General features: G+C 50.9%; 6 protein-coding genes across 6 annotated transcripts; 3 read left to right on the top strand and 3 right to left on the bottom strand.

Moving 5' to 3' along the window:
• Nucleotides 1-16: 16 nt before the first annotated feature.
• On the top strand, nucleotides 17-1,032 carry PFICI_02497 (uncharacterized protein; the record flags this gene model as incomplete). Its single annotated transcript, XM_007831078.1, has 4 exons — nucleotides 17-425; nucleotides 479-671; nucleotides 748-878; nucleotides 950-1,032. The coding sequence occupies 4 exons, from the start codon at nucleotides 17-19 to the stop codon at nucleotides 1,030-1,032; spliced, it is 816 nt and encodes a 271-aa protein (XP_007829269.1).
• A 4,552-nt stretch (nucleotides 1,033-5,584) lies between these two features.
• On the top strand, nucleotides 5,585-6,175 carry PFICI_02496 (uncharacterized protein; the record flags this gene model as incomplete). Its single annotated transcript, XM_007831077.1, has 1 exon — nucleotides 5,585-6,175. One exon carries the CDS (start codon nucleotides 5,585-5,587, stop codon nucleotides 6,173-6,175), a length of 591 nt encoding a protein of 196 aa, XP_007829268.1.
• Nucleotides 6,176-6,800: 625 nt separating this feature from the next.
• On the bottom strand, nucleotides 6,801-7,787 carry PFICI_02495 (uncharacterized protein; the record flags this gene model as incomplete). The annotated part of the gene is made up of 1 exon (XM_007831076.1): nucleotides 6,801-7,787. One exon carries the CDS (start codon nucleotides 7,785-7,787, stop codon nucleotides 6,801-6,803), a length of 987 nt encoding a protein of 328 aa, XP_007829267.1.
• A 1,461-nt stretch (nucleotides 7,788-9,248) lies between these two features.
• PFICI_02494 (uncharacterized protein) lies at nucleotides 9,249-9,854 on the bottom strand (the record flags this gene model as incomplete). Its single annotated transcript, XM_007831075.1, has 2 exons — nucleotides 9,249-9,683; nucleotides 9,768-9,854. The coding sequence occupies 2 exons, from the start codon at nucleotides 9,852-9,854 to the stop codon at nucleotides 9,249-9,251; spliced, it is 522 nt and encodes a 173-aa protein (XP_007829266.1).
• Nucleotides 9,855-11,663: 1,809 nt separating this feature from the next.
• Nucleotides 11,664-12,899, top strand: PFICI_02493 (uncharacterized protein; the record flags this gene model as incomplete). The annotated part of the gene is made up of 3 exons (XM_007831074.1): nucleotides 11,664-12,016; nucleotides 12,096-12,236; nucleotides 12,299-12,899. 3 exons carry the CDS (start codon nucleotides 11,664-11,666, stop codon nucleotides 12,897-12,899), a joined length of 1,095 nt encoding a protein of 364 aa, XP_007829265.1.
• Nucleotides 12,900-13,071: 172 nt separating this feature from the next.
• Nucleotides 13,072-14,624, bottom strand: PFICI_02492 (uncharacterized protein; the record flags this gene model as incomplete). The annotated part of the gene is made up of 2 exons (XM_007831073.1): nucleotides 13,072-13,343; nucleotides 13,415-14,624. 2 exons carry the CDS (start codon nucleotides 14,622-14,624, stop codon nucleotides 13,072-13,074), a joined length of 1,482 nt encoding a protein of 493 aa, XP_007829264.1.
• Nucleotides 14,625-16,933: the final 2,309 nt, after the last annotated feature.

The following is a 16,933-nucleotide window of genomic DNA, read 5'->3' as shown; positions in this document are numbered from 1 at the left end:
ATTTCACTCGGACAGGATGCCGTTCATCACTGGCCAGCACCAACTCGGTGTCACGGTCCAAGTCAATGGACAGGATCTTCCCGAGTACACTCCTCTCTTTCAAGAGGGCAACTGGTGCATCGAGGGTGAACCCCACGAGGTTCCCGCCGGAGTGAAGTTGGAGTATCATCAAGTCACTCGCTTCATCGAGGGCCGACCTGGACAGAAGCTGGCAGTCAAGATCGAACGACCCAGGGGTTTTGTCCACCGCGGCCACCATGTTGGATATTTCATCGAGATTGACGGCCAGCCAGAGTGCTTTGTGCACGAGCGAGGTTGGAACACTGGACGCTCGTTCAAGAAGGTCATGGATGGTATCCACTGGCGCGGCACTGTCGGCGGCCCATTTACTCGCCGCGAGTTCCAGTTCAGTGATCTTACCAATGGTATGCTTGCCTCTTAGATATGTTGTCACCCCTCCCAAACTGACAGTCGACAGGTCCCGGAAATCGGGGCAAAGATGAGGAGGGGATCGAAAACATGGGCACGATCAAAGTTCAGGCCTTCCACATGGAGAAATCCATCATGATGGAGCCCGGTACGGAGTACCTGGTCTCGGACCGTGATCTGTACTACGTCGATCAGCTCTCTGACCGAACCCTTCGTAGTGATCGACAAACTCTTCAGGACACGTGAGTCTGTTCCGCTTTCTTCTCTCCCCACTACTTGCGCATCAAGGTACTGACTCAACCTGACACGCAGTTACAGAGAGATGCTCGTTGAGGGCCTCAACGTTCCCTGGATCTCTGACCGCTACATTGACACCCTGCCAGACAGGCGCTCGCGTCTGGCCATCTCGCAGCCGTTCGCAACTTTCAAGTTTCGATACCGAACCAAAGGTAAGACTGCACCGCAAAGCCCATGTATCTACATTGAGCGGCAACAATCTGACACGAGACCGAATTCGCAGAGGCTCTGGAGAAGAAGGAATTCGTCATTGGAGGGCACTCTAGAGTCGCTTACGACCAGGGTCCCTACCTCAACGAGGAGTAAAGACCTCGCCGAGAGCATTTTCAGCCTCAATGACAGCTTCAACCGCCATCAACAACAACCCGACCCGCTTGTGACCCTTTCCCGTTCGTGATTTCGACTAGAGAGCCAAAGCTCTTGAAAGTTTCTTTTGCCTTTCTGCATTCGGCAAGAGAGCGACGGCCCTTGAAGAGTTCCTCTGCCATCCTGATTTCGACTAGAGAATTATCGTTCTCAAAAGGCTCCGCCCTAATACTCTTCATCCCAAGAAGCCATGTTTTCTGATTTCCTCTTCCCTGAGGAACTCGTCTCAGCAAGAACACAACTCTTTTCGGAAGCTTCGCCGTCAATGATAAAGAGTGTATAAAAGTCAGCAGTTCTTGAATGCTATTTCTAGTCTATTCTACTGCCGAACTGTGGGTTTCTGGACAGCTCAACATGAATCCTCGAGCATGCACTGTATGTAAGCAACGGGTCAATAGATAGTAATCACAAGCGGGTATAAAATCAAATTGTCGTTGAAATTTGTGTCGTATTGTGCCATGGCTCTTCTGCCACTCCTTCTGAAGGTCGTGGCCGCTGTTCTCACGTTGAACTTGTCATTTCGAGTGTTTCTGTCGGTCTGGCAATGTCTTTGGGAGACGCAGAATATGACTCGAACTTGTGAGAAGAGAGCTTGTAGGCGTTCTTAACCACTCCGGTCAAGGAAAGCGACGAGGGGTACACTTGCCAAACAATTGCTTCAGAAGCCTTTCGCCGGTCGCGACTTTGCGGAATACGAACCGACATTCCATGTCTGACCCTATGCCCAGTCTGGCTGGTACGAGGCAGGCATAGAAGTACCGTTGCGACTCGATGTAGCCTTTGATTCCAACTTGGAGCAGACCTGACTTGTCTCGGCTTCGGCTTCTGGGTCCGTCATTCCCATGGCAGGTCAGCTTGTACGCTGATGAAAACGCTCCCACAATTGCCGTTGCTGAGAGTGTCAGATTTCACTAGCCAAAGTTTAGATACAAGAGCCAGGTTTGCGTCACGGCTGATGGCCAAGGATATTCTATAATCAGCTCTGATATCTGCTCAGGCTATCGACTACCAGCTTCTCGGTCTCGCATCTCGAGTCGAGCCACCTATCATCGAAGCCTGTTGCTTGTTGGCTGGGATCGCCACAGAGATGCATAAATCACACCGGCAGGTCCGCCACCAGGTTGCGTGGGCCTATTAAACCACCGATCACACCTAGTCGTGCATGGTCTATTGGAGAGGTGACGTTTCTGACACGACTGTACACCGTGGAAGGATCATCCTGGGGACTGTCTTTGGAGTTGATTTCTCCGCGATATTTCCCATGCTTTTTTGACGGTACTTTGCGAAAGAGACGACGGGACGATAGTTGATAACTTCATGATGGACTGCCCCGTGCTGAATCGTGTCGGGTCGCTCGAAACAGGATCGGCATAGTCAAGTCCCGTTGACCGCCCAAAAGTGGCCATCAAGGTTCCCAAAACTGCTGGCGCCAAGTGTTCCACGGCCATCAAGGGACTTTCGAGACTCAACAACAAAATAGTATATATGACCAGGTTGGAATTCAAAAGATTTCTCAACTTGTACTCTTGCATTTCGCTTCGGTTCATGGCCCCAACCATAACGCAAGGGGCAGCCGCATACATTTGCATGATCGATACAGGGCCCCGGGGCTCTCGTTCTCACACCGGTTCACACGGGCGCACTGCGGGAATATTCCAGGCCGCCATGTTCTCCGCACCAGCAATAGGCGACTGAGCCAAACGAGGCTCTCTTCCCCTCCGACCAATGGGGAAATACTCGTCTCGGTTCGACATGCGAAGATGCTTGGCATCTGCCCGGCCTTGCAACGTCTGCTTGTTGTCCCACGACAGGCCTTTCAGATTTGCCGTGGTCAAGAGACTCATGTCGTGACGGCCGAGCAGGAATGCCCTCTCTTGCACGTGCCGCGAGCTCCCGGAGAATTCCTAGCCACCTGCAGACAGCCTGATATTCCTCAGGGAAACTCTTTTGGGTTTCCCGGAGGCTCCATAACATGAGATATAAACACGTTGCAGCGCCAAGGATAGTATCATGTGTTGTCCAAGGAGTGCATGCTATTCGCTCAAGCTATAGGAATATGGAGGAGTGGAACCCCCGATACTGGCCGGCTCGATTCGCTAGTCGACGTGGTTACGACTACTTTTGGCATAGCCAACCACACTTCCCATCCTTTTCTCGAAACATGGACAACCATTACCATCCAACTTGCGGCCAGATCCGTCCTCCCATATCTGCGACCATACGACGCAACATCCGAAAAAGCCTCCAAGTGATCGGCACGGTCCAGTGATTCGTCCAGGTACCCCACGTTCTTACCATATTCCATGACCGAGACGAGCGAGGCAAGGGAGAGGAGGCGAATGTCAGACTGGGCGTTTGGCTCGGCAAGAGATCATTGGATCGGTTGAGAATAATAACAGGCTCGATTGGGAACACAAAGTGCGGGGAATTGCGAGTCGAACCAGCTGTTTGGGACTTGGCGAGTGAGCCTCGATGCCCTGGTGGACGAGAAACCTATCAATCCCGTGTTGGAGGATGAGATTCCAGCCGACCTCCCAGGACTACGGGATGGAGGGAGGGAGGGAGGGGTAGACAACCAGATGGAAAAGTATAAAAGGCGATCGATTCTCCTCGAAATTTCATTTTCGAATCATCCAGATTGCACAAATTAAAGAATATCACATTTCAGAAACATCGACTTTTTGCTTTCCCAAGCCAAACCAATCATAGCCAATATGCCTTCCTGGTACGACACCACCCAAATGATATTGAATCAATCATGATATATTCAAACTTCAGGAACTGACACCTTTGGGAACTGCAGCAGTTGCACATCTTGCTCATGCTCCGGCAGCTGTTCCGGCTGTTCGTGCAGCAGCTGCGGCGTACGTTGACTCTCATCACCCAAGTAAAAGAATCATGACTGACTTGATGATATCTAGCACTAAATGGCCTACGATGACACAGCCAGAGTCTATATCTCAGCCAAATACCATATGGGCCAAGCCTGCAGTGAACTCGTATAACGAGCTTAATGGTTACTCTTGTTTCTTGAGAGACTGTCTTGTGATTTTTGATGGGAACGCCTCTGCGGGTTGCTATTGTTTACCAGGACAACGATGCCTTTTGAGTTTTGATTCACTAGTCCTTCATTGCAAGTAGTGCTAGCATACACAGGAAACACGCTGTTTACATAAATTTGCTGAGTCTTGTCCTGTGTAAATCCTGCCGACTCAAGTCTTAGTTGCTGTCCACCATATGCCAATAATACCAATGTAGGCTTGGCAAGTCTGTATACACTCTTGGCCGGAGCCAAATATGCGGGCCGGACAATCTCACGGTTGCTGGAAGAGGCGATTCGCACCAAGGAAAGATGCCTACATATTAGATCTTCCAAGGCATAATGGAATATTTACTCCTTGAAGCATTGATATACCGAATCCTCTTGTTTCTTGGAGTCCTTGTTTCCTTTCAATTCCACAGTCTTTTTACGTTCTTAACTCCATAACGACCAAGCGGTCTCTATGCACGATGTGCATTAGTTTCACACGTGCATCGAGGCAAGCAGTCTGGTTGCTCGTGTAATCAATCTAGCAAAGCAGCTGAACATATTAGGCTCGCATGGAACCAGCAACCAATACGACACACTTTGATTTCTAGCATGACTGAACGCTGATAATCCCACCGCAGGCTCGTTTTCGAAGCACCCAGGGAGCCCATAAAGTATCTCACGTTTCCGAAATCCAAACCCAACAGTATCAAAGGTGTTGCAGCATGTACAGCTCAGAGGCACATGTCAGCGCTAGTGCTTGGACTGCGCCACGACTGTTTTCTTGGCCGACTCGAGGATAGCTTGTTTTTATGCTTATTTCTGTAGTCACGACTCAAGCCTCTTCATTGATGGTCGCCATCAAAGTAATGGCACTACACTGCTTTCATCAAGATCCTCGTTGGGTGCCCGTGCGATCCTTGAGGAGATCAAGTCATAGTGAGGAGATTGCGGGAACTATTGCCGCACAGTTGATCAGGTCTAGACTCACATATCTGGGGGTTACATCTGCACTTTTGGGGGAGTCATCATCTTTGAAAAGGGGTGGCCCCAGAACACGATGTCAGATTCGTGTTGAAAGATGCCAAAAACAGAAATTTCTCTCAGCGTCCAATGCCCAGACTTTCAGTCTGCGGCACAGTAAACAAAATTGTCACGCTGTGACACGGCGAGGGAGAGCTAGGACTAGGGCGACGACCGACCCGAGTCCTTAGTGACTCAATTTCCGAGAAACTGCTTGGCTACCAAGGGGGTTTTCAGCCAGACGGTGATGTTATATTAATTGCAATGGAGTTTGTTTTCTGACGATTATTCGGTTCCTCGTCCTTCTTCAAGTCAAGTCGTTCACTAACATCTCTACGCAACCAAACTCTCTCGTTTTCTCTCTCGTTCTTGCGCGCGTCTCAACCTCAAACAGTCTCTAGATTTCTCAACCAGGCGCAAACTAATACCAAAGAAAACATCATGTACACATCAACCCTTACGGTCCTACTCCTGGTGGCCGCACGCAGCGTCTACGCCGAGGGATGCGCGACGCACACGTACGGCAGCTGCGCCGACGGCATCGTGCACTGGTACGACCCCGACGACGGGCAGATCTGCGACCCGCTCGACTGCGGCGGCGGCCGGGCGCCCGTCAAGACCACGGTGCCGTGCTGCGCGGCCTACGTGGGCACCGCCTCGTGCAACACCGAGCCGTCGTACATGCCGTGCTTTACCGCACGGAGCACCTCCTCCTCTCCCATCTCCACGGCCCAGGATACTCAAGTTACCACTACTACCACTACCAACGCCGCCGTAACCACCACGGCTGCAAATGAGAGCGGTAGTGGAAGTCAAGCTACCGTGGCGCCTACAGGTAGCAGCGGCAGCGGCAGCGATGTCACGCCCACGGTAACGACGGCTGCGACAAGCACGGTGACGAATGGTGGGAGCTTGACCACTTCCAGCACGGACAGCTCGTCGGTGAGCGTGGCGACGGGTGCGGCCGGCCATGTACACCACAACCCGTTCATGGCCCTGGTTGGTGCAGCATTTGGTGTTGCATTATTGTAGACATGGAGAAAGGTGTCCTATTGTCTTGACGATTGGTGATGCCTCTAGGATGATATACGATAATTCTAATGCATAATTATTTAACAGCTATATGGGCATAGGATCTCTTGATGTGCACCTTGTGTCCCTGGGAATACTTGACATGGCGTGTAAAGCAAAAGCACAAAAGTGGTGGGACCAAGAGCATGGATGGTACTTTAAAAAGTCTGACGTACGACAGTGCAAGAGATTATTTCGCTTTGGCGTTGGACCTGTGATCGCCAGGCAGGTCAGCTTACATTCATGTTGTAGTTCATGGTTGTATGATAATTTGGTGCTCCCTGGATTCAACCATCAACTACGCTTAGATATAATTGTCAGACATTCACATGGCGAAAGGAACTATGGTGAAATGTTGTAATATGCTCTCATTATTGCATCAGCCAAAAATAGGCGGCCTCTTTTGCAACTACTGCATTAGACTAGGACTTGCAACCTAAATGCTATCCAGGTCCTGGGGGTATATGTAGACAAGTGACTCTCCTCCTGAAACCATCATCATGAACCAAACTTTTTAATATTCTCTCTTTCATCCAAACGTCATCAATAGGTCATCATTATTTTTTGTTGCGTCTTCTTAAGATGTTTAGGACATCTCAACGTCCTCGTCATCGCTGTCGAGGTCGACGTCGCTGTCAATCTCGATCTCGTCGGCGAGGAAGTAGTTGATGGCGTCGGGGAAGATGTCATCGGCAATGTTGAGGGCAATCTCGTGGCCGGGGGCAAAGGTCTCGACATCCTCCTCGGCAAACTCGTAGTCGCCGTCCTCGTCGTCGCTCTCCTCGGCGTCGTCCTGGCCAGCGAGGGCAGCGGCGCGCTTGGCGCGGACCTCGGCGGTGGACTCGGCGTTCTCGGCGGCGCTGATCCAGCGGCCGCGGTAGGAGAAGAAGTTGAAGAAGCTGGTGGCGCCAGCAATCTCGGCCTCCTCGCTGTACTCCTTCTCGAGGAGGTTGGCAAGGGCCTTGTACTCAGGCAGGGCGCGGGCGGCGGCGTCGCGCTTCTTCTGGAGCTCACCGGCAAAGACGCCGTCGAGCTGGCCAGCGTTCTTCTGGGCGACCCAGAGGGCGTAGGCAGCGTCGGTCAGACCGTTGGTGATGTCCTTGCCGGGCTTCCAGTTGATCTTGATGGGGTCCGAGACCAGGCTGGAGGAGCCGTCCTTGCCGCGGCGCCAGTAGAAGTTCTTGGCCAGGACCGAGTCGGCGAACCACTCGTTGGACTTGAAGTGGAAGGCAATGCCGACGCTGCGGGGCTCGCCAAAGTGCTCGACGCCGCTGTCGGTGGCCTTGGCGCCGGCGGGGATCTCGGGGCGGGAGACCTCAATGTGGGTGAGGGCGCTGGCAAAGATCTCAGAGTCCTTGTTGGTGATGGCACCCTCGAGCTCGATGGAGGCGTTGTCGAGAACGGTGGCCCAGAAGCCGGGGATCTTCTCGATGGTCTTTTGGCGCTGAGCAAAGATGGGGACGTGCTTCAACCATCTCTGAGCAGTGATCTCGTTGTTGACATCGGCAGCGGCAGCATCGAGAAGCTGGAGCTCCTTGATGGCCTGGGGGTCGATCTCGAAAGACTCAGCCATTGTGATGTGTTTGTGTGGAAGAGGAGGAAATGTGGTATGGAAAGAGGGGTATCTTTAAGAAAGAGAGAGGAGAGATGGTAGAGAGAGAGAGTGTAGAGATGTGAGAATGGGAGGGAAAAGATTGTTGACAAGTCTGTAGGCGAGGTGAGAGAGTGCCCGACTTTTATGTTGACAATCCGTTGCCTAGACACTACGGCCCAACGAGAGAGGGAAAAAAAAATTTGTGAGAGTAATTGGCTTGAAGTCCACCGCCTCTTGTTGTTGGTCAGTATTAGGCGGCGTTTTCTCTGCCTACTCCCACTCCCGGCTCCATTTTCCCATTCATGCTGCCGCTGCTGCTGCCACTGCTGCTGAGGAGACGAATATGCTCTGTTACCTAGTCGGGCAGGGAAGAAAAAAAAAATCTTTTACCCCACTATTGCGATAGATTATGTGCGAATCAGGCAAGGACATGAGTGATTAGTGGAGTTGCAATTGGCCGTCTATTCTGTAGTTGTGCCAAGTTTTCTTTCTTATGCGTCCAATTTTATTTTCAATTTTTTCTTTCCTCCCTCCCATCTCCATTCTGACTCCTCTTTGTTGCCTCCTCTGATGCAATTGTCGAAGCGCGCTGAATCCCATCGTCTAACATGACTGGGGTTCATCTTTGTTTGGACCCAGCTAAAAATTCAGGACCCCGCGACGAACATTTGAAAGCGGGGCAGGGGTCCTAGTATTTCATGGCAATGGGGCCCTCTATGCTAGCTAACCTAGTAAGGATGTGTCATGTTGCCAATTGTAAACTTGTACCTTGATACTAAGGAATAAGATTTTTTTCCCTTCTTCTCTCCAGTTGTTTACTTCAGAACTTTTGTCTTTTGATTTCTCGCTCGTTCCAGACCCTCCGTGGAACTTCTGCAGGCAGAGACACGACGACGAAAGCGACCCGCCATAACACGTTTATCAGTGGAGAATCGGGTTGCCTCTGGCGTTCAATGGATGACAGAGATCCTGCATCCTGCACAACATCATTACAAGGATTTACTTACTATGAACTACTAATGCATTATTCGGTTATCGGGCGGCTTACCTGCTTTCCTCTTGTTGGCACCATAACGTTCTTCGCACAATCCTCGCATCCTCGTGGCTGCCACGAGATCCAGTCTCATCATATCATAGCAGTAATTCTCATATTGGTGGTTTCAATACACTGTCATACGAAACGTTTTCATTTCTTTGGGACCCTGTGACTGGAAGACTACCTCTAGAATGGGTATTCCGGTAATACTCGCTAAACCATCCGCAACCATAATCAGATAGACTTTGGAAGTCTTTTCTCCATGTGCTTCAACGCCACGCAGATCTCATGGACCTCGAGTCCATCGTGTCCGTACCTTCCTTCCAACTCTTGAAGCAGGAACAGTGGGTAGGTGGTGATCATGAGCCACAGATACTCACTCAGCGACCTGAAAACACACGGCTTTAGACCTCACCATCCTGGTAGATGACGACGTCGTCATCGTCGTCGCCCACGATGCTATTCTTGTCGTCCTCCTCCTTGATATGAACAGTGCGCTGATCGTCGATAAGCTGGGCATTGATGGCAAGATCAAAGTCCTTGTCGTCCTCGTCATCGGGGACATCGGCGTCCATGGTGGCACCTCGCTGTCCGTTACCGTTACCATTCTTGGTTGCCTTGGCGACGCTCTTGCGAGGCTTCTTGCTGGGAGTGGCTTGGTTCTCACTGCCGACGGCGGCGGCGGCGGCACCGCGCTTGGTGGGCGTCTTGGTGGGCGTCTTGGTGGGCGTGGCAATGCCGGCGTTGGCCATGAGCTTCTTCTTGGCCGGGCCCCAGCAGGCGCTGGCAGTGGCAGCGTTCTTGAAGCCGGCCAGGTCGGCAAGCTTCTTGAAGTTGATCTGCACATTTAACAATGATTAGCAAATACTCACAGAGCGCGTAATGGAGAGGACAAGCAAGTGGTGAGTGTATTGCTGACGTACCTTGGGCTCAACTTCGAAACACTGCCAAACGAGACCAGCAAGTTCGGTCTCACGAGCAGTAAGGACGGGCTTCTTGGGGGATGCCATGTTGATATGCTGCTGTGATGTCGTGATGATGTGTTGCGATGTGATTTGCGATTGGTGCTGGTGGGGTAGTGAATGCAAGCGAGATGTAGGGGGGGTTGAAACCAGAGTGAGGGACTTTGGAAGTAATGTGAAAAAAGGTTGATTGTGACTTGAAGACCAGAGTGACGAACTTTGGATATGGCAACTGCAGAGTCAATGCTGCAATGGCGGAACGAAGCTGGTTGCTGGTGAATTGAGTGAAGGTACAGAAATGGGATTGTCGCGCTTCGTCTTTTTATTGCCTCCAGTTCTCTGGATTCCTTGTTTGGCAGGCACTTGAAAATTGCATTCACAACTTGAAGTCGGTGATGCGGGGGCAACGGTCACTTTTGGCTAGAAGTGACTGCCGATACGTGATGCAGGGGGGGATGGTTACTTTGGGCAGTGAATGAACATTAGAAAAAAAAGCAATTACACGAGGGGGTCAGGACAATGAGTCAAATGTGACGGAGGACGAGTGAGGTCAACTTTCGGAATTCTTGGGTCTGCCACAATAACTTGAGATGCCGAGTACGAAAAACGTTCCTGCTTATTATTCGTTCTCTTAACAACCAGTTGATGTATTCTCAAGTCCGAGAACTGCTCCTGTTCAAAATCGTGATTGTCCATTCCACTCTGATTGTTGGAGCACTTTGATATTTTCGCCAATTATCGTCCATCCAGTCTTTGACATTCTTCAGTCCTCCAAAATGGGACAAATGAATGTCCTCAAAGTCAACCAGGTCAATTCAATGATTACGTTGAATCCCGGGATGAGATGACAACTTGAAGAAACTGTAGGTCCATCAAGTGAGAATGCACCCTCTTATACTTTCGCAATGCGTGAAAGCTCAAGAAGACCGAGAAACTGACAATGGGACGGGCCATGACGTGCTTTTGCTAGGTCAACAATTGACAAAGAGGAAGTATCAGCACATATTCGCTTTCAGCCTTGCAGACGCTATGGCCGAAGTTGGCGAGCAATCTCACGTCGAACACCAACCTGAGGACTTGGGCCAATCAGCATACAGACCATCTCCAATGATTTCTAGAGAGAAGATACACTGATGAAACATCAAACCCCTCGCCTCCGTTGTGCTGGCGTTTGGTTTTACTTATCACGCATTGCACTTAAGGTGTCAATACAATGATATTCTAGCCCGGCTGTTCCCGAAGCCAAGCGGGATGCTTACGGAATATAGTCTGACATAATCTATACAATAGGACTGTACTTTGTACACTCGGTGGGGCATATTAAGCTCTGTAAACAGAGCTACTGATTGATGATTAAACATTTTAGTAGCTAAAAGTTCGCCTCTCTACGGTGCACCAAGGCACTATCTTGATGTTCCGACCCTTGCAATTTAACTTGCCTACCTACTAAATCGCATGCGAGGGTAACTTGCAGGTTTTGGCCGCCGCTGGAAGATCAATTCTATCAATCAAGAGCGTCTGAATCTCCAAAGGTTACTGATTTTGTTGGCTACCATGCGACTGAAGCTACTAATCCGGCAACGTTTAGACTAACCTAGATCGGTCAATTACCGTCTTCTCCCGTGCGGATTTGTCAACACAGCCAACATTGTGTCACCGGCCTGAGTTCGTATTGTCTTGGGCACGACAACAAACTGTGTACGATAAAGTCAAAAAGATGCTATCGCAAGGCTGGCCTCGTAGCTACTCGCTGCTTGTCCAAAGTATATGAAGTAGTGCAACCCTCACACTTGACAAGGCCGTCTTGCTCAGAAGCCATCACTCACTCCGAGTAAACACACTTCAATCAACCCAAACATGGCCGAGACAACCCAAAGCCACGCCTTTCCATCCGGATCCGTGGCCAAGTTGAGCATCATCGAGACGAAAGCCAGGATTGGAAACATTCCCATTTCTGCTTTCTTTGGACCACCACTCGACGGCTACGAGCGCCTGGCACTCATGCCTGCATGGTCTTTTCTTGTTGAAAGTTCAACGGGGAGAAGGATTGTCTTTGACCTGGCCATGAATAACAACCCGGAAACGGTCACACCAGGGGTAGAGAAGGAGATTGCTAGCGTGGAAGCGACTGTAGAGATTCCCAAGACCGTGGCTCAAGTACTGAGTGAAGGGGGCGTCTCTCTCAAATCCATTGAGAGCATCGTCTGGAGGTGAGTAACAGACTGCCATGACTCGACAGTTGATCTATAAGACATCACGGTGCGAAATTGTATCGCTAACGACGAGGAGCCATTGGCATATTGACCATGTTGGTGATCCTTCTACCTTTCCCGATACCCCCGAGATTGTAGTTGGTCCCGGCGCAAAGGAAGCTATCCTACCCACCTACCCTGAGAATGAGGACTCTCAGTTCCACGAGAAAATGATGAAGTAAGCCAACTAAGCCGATTCGCGCCTGGAAACACCGTTCATGCTAATCTCATGCCATGCAGAGGCAAAACCCTACGCGAAGTCGTCTTTGACGGGTCACTCAAGTTTTACGACTTCGACGCTGTCGACTTTTTCGGCGATGGCTCCTTTTACCTCATTGACCTGCCCGGCCACGCTCTGGGCCACATTGGTGGCGTCGTACGCACAACCACGAACCCCGACACCTTTGCCGTGCTGAGCGGCGACCTCTACCACATTGCCGGCGAGCTGCGGCCCAATGTGCAGAAGCCCCTGCCGGCACACATATCGCTTGCTCCACCGCGCGGGAATACAGACGCGAAGGAGTCGACTGTATATCCCCGCTCTGCCTTGGAGAGACTACAAACAGCGCGTGGCCGCGACGTCGATGAGCCCTTCTTTGAAGTGGTGTCTGCCGTGGCACACGATGCTGCTCTCGCGAATGAGATGCTCAAGAAAGCGCAGATTCCAGATGCTCTAGAAAATATCCTATTTCTGGCAGCTCATGATGACGCGCTGATTGATGTGGCCAATTTCTTCCCAGACACTGCCAACAACTGGAAAGAACTTGGTTGGAAGAAAAGGCTTGAATGGGCGTTTTTGACTCATTTCGCACCATCGATTCAGAGCCAAGTAGGGGCTTAGATGGTGGCTTACAGACTCATCACTGCTCACGGGATAACCAAAGTACTCAACTCGATCGATTATACAACATGACTCCATAGATATTAATGACTCCGGGCTCCAAATAGATAACCATCAGTGATGAAACCTAAACACAAACGTCACAAGTTCGCCATTGATGAATCGTGAAACTTTATGGTCTGAACCCTCCCGTACGATCTCTAAAGAATCCATTGGGATCGACCTGCTCCGCCACAGTCTTTGCAAACTCTGCATTTTCCGGCTTGAGTCTGCCAAAGTAGTCCTGGCGGAAGAAGCCATAGTTCATAAAGACGGGCAAATATGTCTCTGGCAATTTACCCGCACTTGTCCATTCCAAGACTCTGTCGCGAACACCCGTGTAGGTCGCTTCCAGCGTATCTGCCATCTTGTCATAGTCGGACTGCAACGTAAAGCTATAGTTCACTACAAGTATTCTTGGTTAGCTGCCGCCTCTCCAAGGGTCTTGCGACAAGACAAATCCATGAGATACTTACTTTCAATAATCATCTTGTCCACATCGTCATCGCAATCAATGAGGTCAACGCTCCTCTCCTTGGCAGCTGTGGCGATACGCTTGGGAAAGGGCTGATAGGCAATTGATGCGACGATACCCGGCTCGAGCTGGACACTGCCCGAAATGTTGCGCCAGTGGGCGTGCAGCTCGTCCATAAAGTCGCCATTCTCCAAAGAAGGGAGAGGAATCGTCTCGGTGCCAATGTCCACGACCGACGCCTTGACAATGACCCAGTTGCTGCCGCCAATCAGCTCCGAGTACGTCTGCGTCCGCAACGTGTTCAGCGTGGGTCCCGCATCGGTAAAGTTCTTGAACGTCTCCTCGGGGGGCACGGCGCCGTCGTAAAAGATGAAGAGTATCCACGAGTCAATCGCATTGGCAGTGGACCGCTCGGCCGTCACAATGACGGCCGCCTTGTCGTCATCATTGTACTCGGTAAAGTCGCGCACGGCCTTGAGCAACGTCGCGTCTGTCTCGGGGGTCCTGAGAAAGACCAAGTTGCCGCCGTAGACATCGCCCTGCCGGTATGTCTGCAGCACGTAGGTTGTGACAATGCCAAAATTGTTGCCGCCGCCCTTGAGCGCCTTGTACAGATCGGGGTTTTGCGTCTCGGACACGGTGGTGACGGTACCGTTGGCGAGGACAATCTCGTACTCGATGACCGACGAGGCAGCCCACCCATATTGGGCAGACATGTAGGAGAGGCCACCACCGAGGACTAGGCCACCGACACCAGTGTTTCCAATCCGCCCTCCGACAAAGGTCCAACCGGTTCCTTGCAGCTGAGCAGCAATCTCATCCAGACGGATACCAGGTCCGACCCTTGCAATGCCGGTATCAATGTCAAGAAGGACCTGGTCCATCCTCTGAGTTGAAATCAGAGGACCGCCTTCAATGCTGGAGAAGTAGTTGTTGGGATTATGACCCCCAGACTTGATGGCAAAGCTCTCATCATTGTCATTCAGTACCTTGATGACTGTGGCCACCTCTTCGGCGGACTTGGGAAAGATGATGCAGGTTGGGAGGAGTGAGGCACATGAGGAGGACCAGTAGTCTGCCTGCTCCGTGATATAGTCCAAGGACACAGGACTATCTACCTCGATGGAAGAGATGAGTTGAACGGTGGAACAAGTATCTGCAGTGGCCAAAGCCGCGGCGAGGGCGCCCAGCAAAATCCGAGAAGCGTACATTATACTGTGCGTATTGAGAGCATTGACTGATGAAGCCGTAATCAAAGGAACGGCACAATACCCTCATGATTTATAGACGTTCTCATCTGCACAAACCCATTGTCGTTGACATCGCTTAAACCAACATGACTTACAAGCATCACCAAGGTATTGAAGCTTGCCAAGACAATCCGTAGCAGGCCTCAATGTAAGCTGAAATTTATTGACTGCAGGTCCAGGGCTGGAATGGGAAAGATCGACGTCATGAGCTAAGATAACAAAGACTGAATCGAGACGAATCATTATATGAACTTTCTTATAAAGGAAGCCAGAAACGATTTGATTCGAGGAATCCGGGCCCAACGGCGCTGCAGAAGCCCATTTCCAACGTTGGCTCGGTCGCGTGGCGTGACCAGGGGTGTAGCAAAAAGTCCATGTAAGATTCTCCAATCATCTTGAGTCGTCAGTTGATATGCGGAAAGGGTTACAGCGAGGTCGTCAGCACAATTGCCAAAGATAGCCCTGCAATGAGACTTTTGCCGTCCAAATCGGGAAACACTGGTCTGACCAACGCCGCCGGATCTATTGCTGCAACCCTACCCTCATTTAGGCTGCGGTTGTGGAGGCTGAATATTGGCTCGAGTCACACATAGGCCCTTTGCACAGGAGCGCCGTTGACGATGTTGTTTGGTGTTTTCAATAGTCTCATGTAGGTCAGAGGCAAGGGTCCACGATTCAAGCATTTCGCTCTCTTTCCATTACTGTTTGTCTTCCGCCTCCGACGTCATTTTTAGAAGCGATGTCCGAAAGGGATACTTCTCGGCCGGCACTTCTAAACAGTCTGTCGTGTGACCAGACACGGCTTGAATCTTTGAGAAAACTGTGAAATTAATCACATCGAGTCATTGAAGATCCATTTGATATATGAACACTTGAAAGCCTTTGGTAAAACCGGCCTGGCGCCTTGAAGTCACATGTAATCGAGTGCTGCCACAAACTCAGACATAAACGAAAGGACTCGATTGAGATACTGAGCTTGATCGTAATGAAACATTTAGTTCAAATTGAGGCCTTACTCACTTTTGCATCTCGATGCAGCGGATTTGGACGTGAGCTTACGCAGCCATCCTAATGGGGGCGTCTGATTGCCGGGATTGCATATTCGCTTGGCTGGCTGCATCCCTCGATAGTACGGCTTGGGTGAAAGCAGTCTCAGAGAATGCGTTCCGCTTATCTGCACCCATCAACATCCTGGACATCGCATCCAACACGACTCGTACGAGTGAGCCCAAGTCATATGGAAAGATGTTCTGCTCCAAGGGGGCCGCAAAGCGCCCAATGCCGGGCTCTCATGCAGCTGCACTTGGGTCTATCACATCAGCGTGTAGCGAACCGCCGTGGCGGGTCATCCGTTGTCCGCTAGACTGTCGTCCCAAAGAAAATCAGTATCAAGCTTCCGGTCCATCTTTCTTAATGGGAGAGGTGTTGAGAAAGGATGTTGTTCTCTGCAAATGTGGACTGCCGTAGATTAAATGCGCAACGGCCCGAGGGGTCAATAGCCGCCCTTCACAATGTCGATGATAGTGGAAAGGAAGCTTATTCAACTTCCGCCTCAATCCACAGCGACCGAGCAATCGGTGTCCGTCCCAGTCCTTAAGACGACGATCCCGCCTTGACCATAGCGCTGCCAAGCACTTTGTCCAGCCATCAGCCGTCTGGCGCTACCAAGACGGCGGGACAGCTCAACGGCCCTTTCATGTCATCATTGCGCCCTCACAGAGTTTCTCGCTGGTTACTCCGTATCCACAAATAGGATTGCTCAAAGAGAGGCAGGTATGCGATCAGCACGCGTTGCTGCAAGCGACGAAACCGAGGACCCTCCTGTGAGTGGGTACGAGGTTGGTAAACTCATCCCAACCTAGCGCTGCATCGAGTGCCGAGAATGCACTATAGATTTTACCGAGCTGTCAAAAAATGCAGCCATGACGCTAGGGCCATGATGAGACCAATGTCGCATGCCTGGGGAGGAAAACAGATGATGCTTCTGTTCTGAATAGTGAAGCCTTGGCAAATGCGATAGTCTTGGTGATGAGGTTTGTCTCTTTCTCAGCCCGCCGCCATGTGCTGGGTAGGTAGCGGAGAATGCATCTGATTCTGGGATGCGGGGCCGAGGTTCAGAGATTTGCCCATGCTGACCGCCCAAATGATTCGTAAATCTCGTCTTGGTGAGATGCATTTCATTTCAGGAAAGGGGAAAATGTCGTATTTTGACTCGATCTTTGCGTACAAGTGATCTTGGGAGTCGAGAACGGACGTGGTGGGCTGTCGAG

The sequence above is a fragment of the Pestalotiopsis fici genome (assembly GCF_000516985.1).
Source record: "Pestalotiopsis fici W106-1 unplaced genomic scaffold PFICI_Scf_2, whole genome shotgun sequence".
Classification (NCBI taxonomy): Eukaryota; Fungi; Ascomycota; class Sordariomycetes; order Amphisphaeriales; family Sporocadaceae; genus Pestalotiopsis; species Pestalotiopsis fici.
Note: the sequence above shows the minus strand (reverse complement) of the source record. Positions and strands in the feature narration are given on the sequence as shown.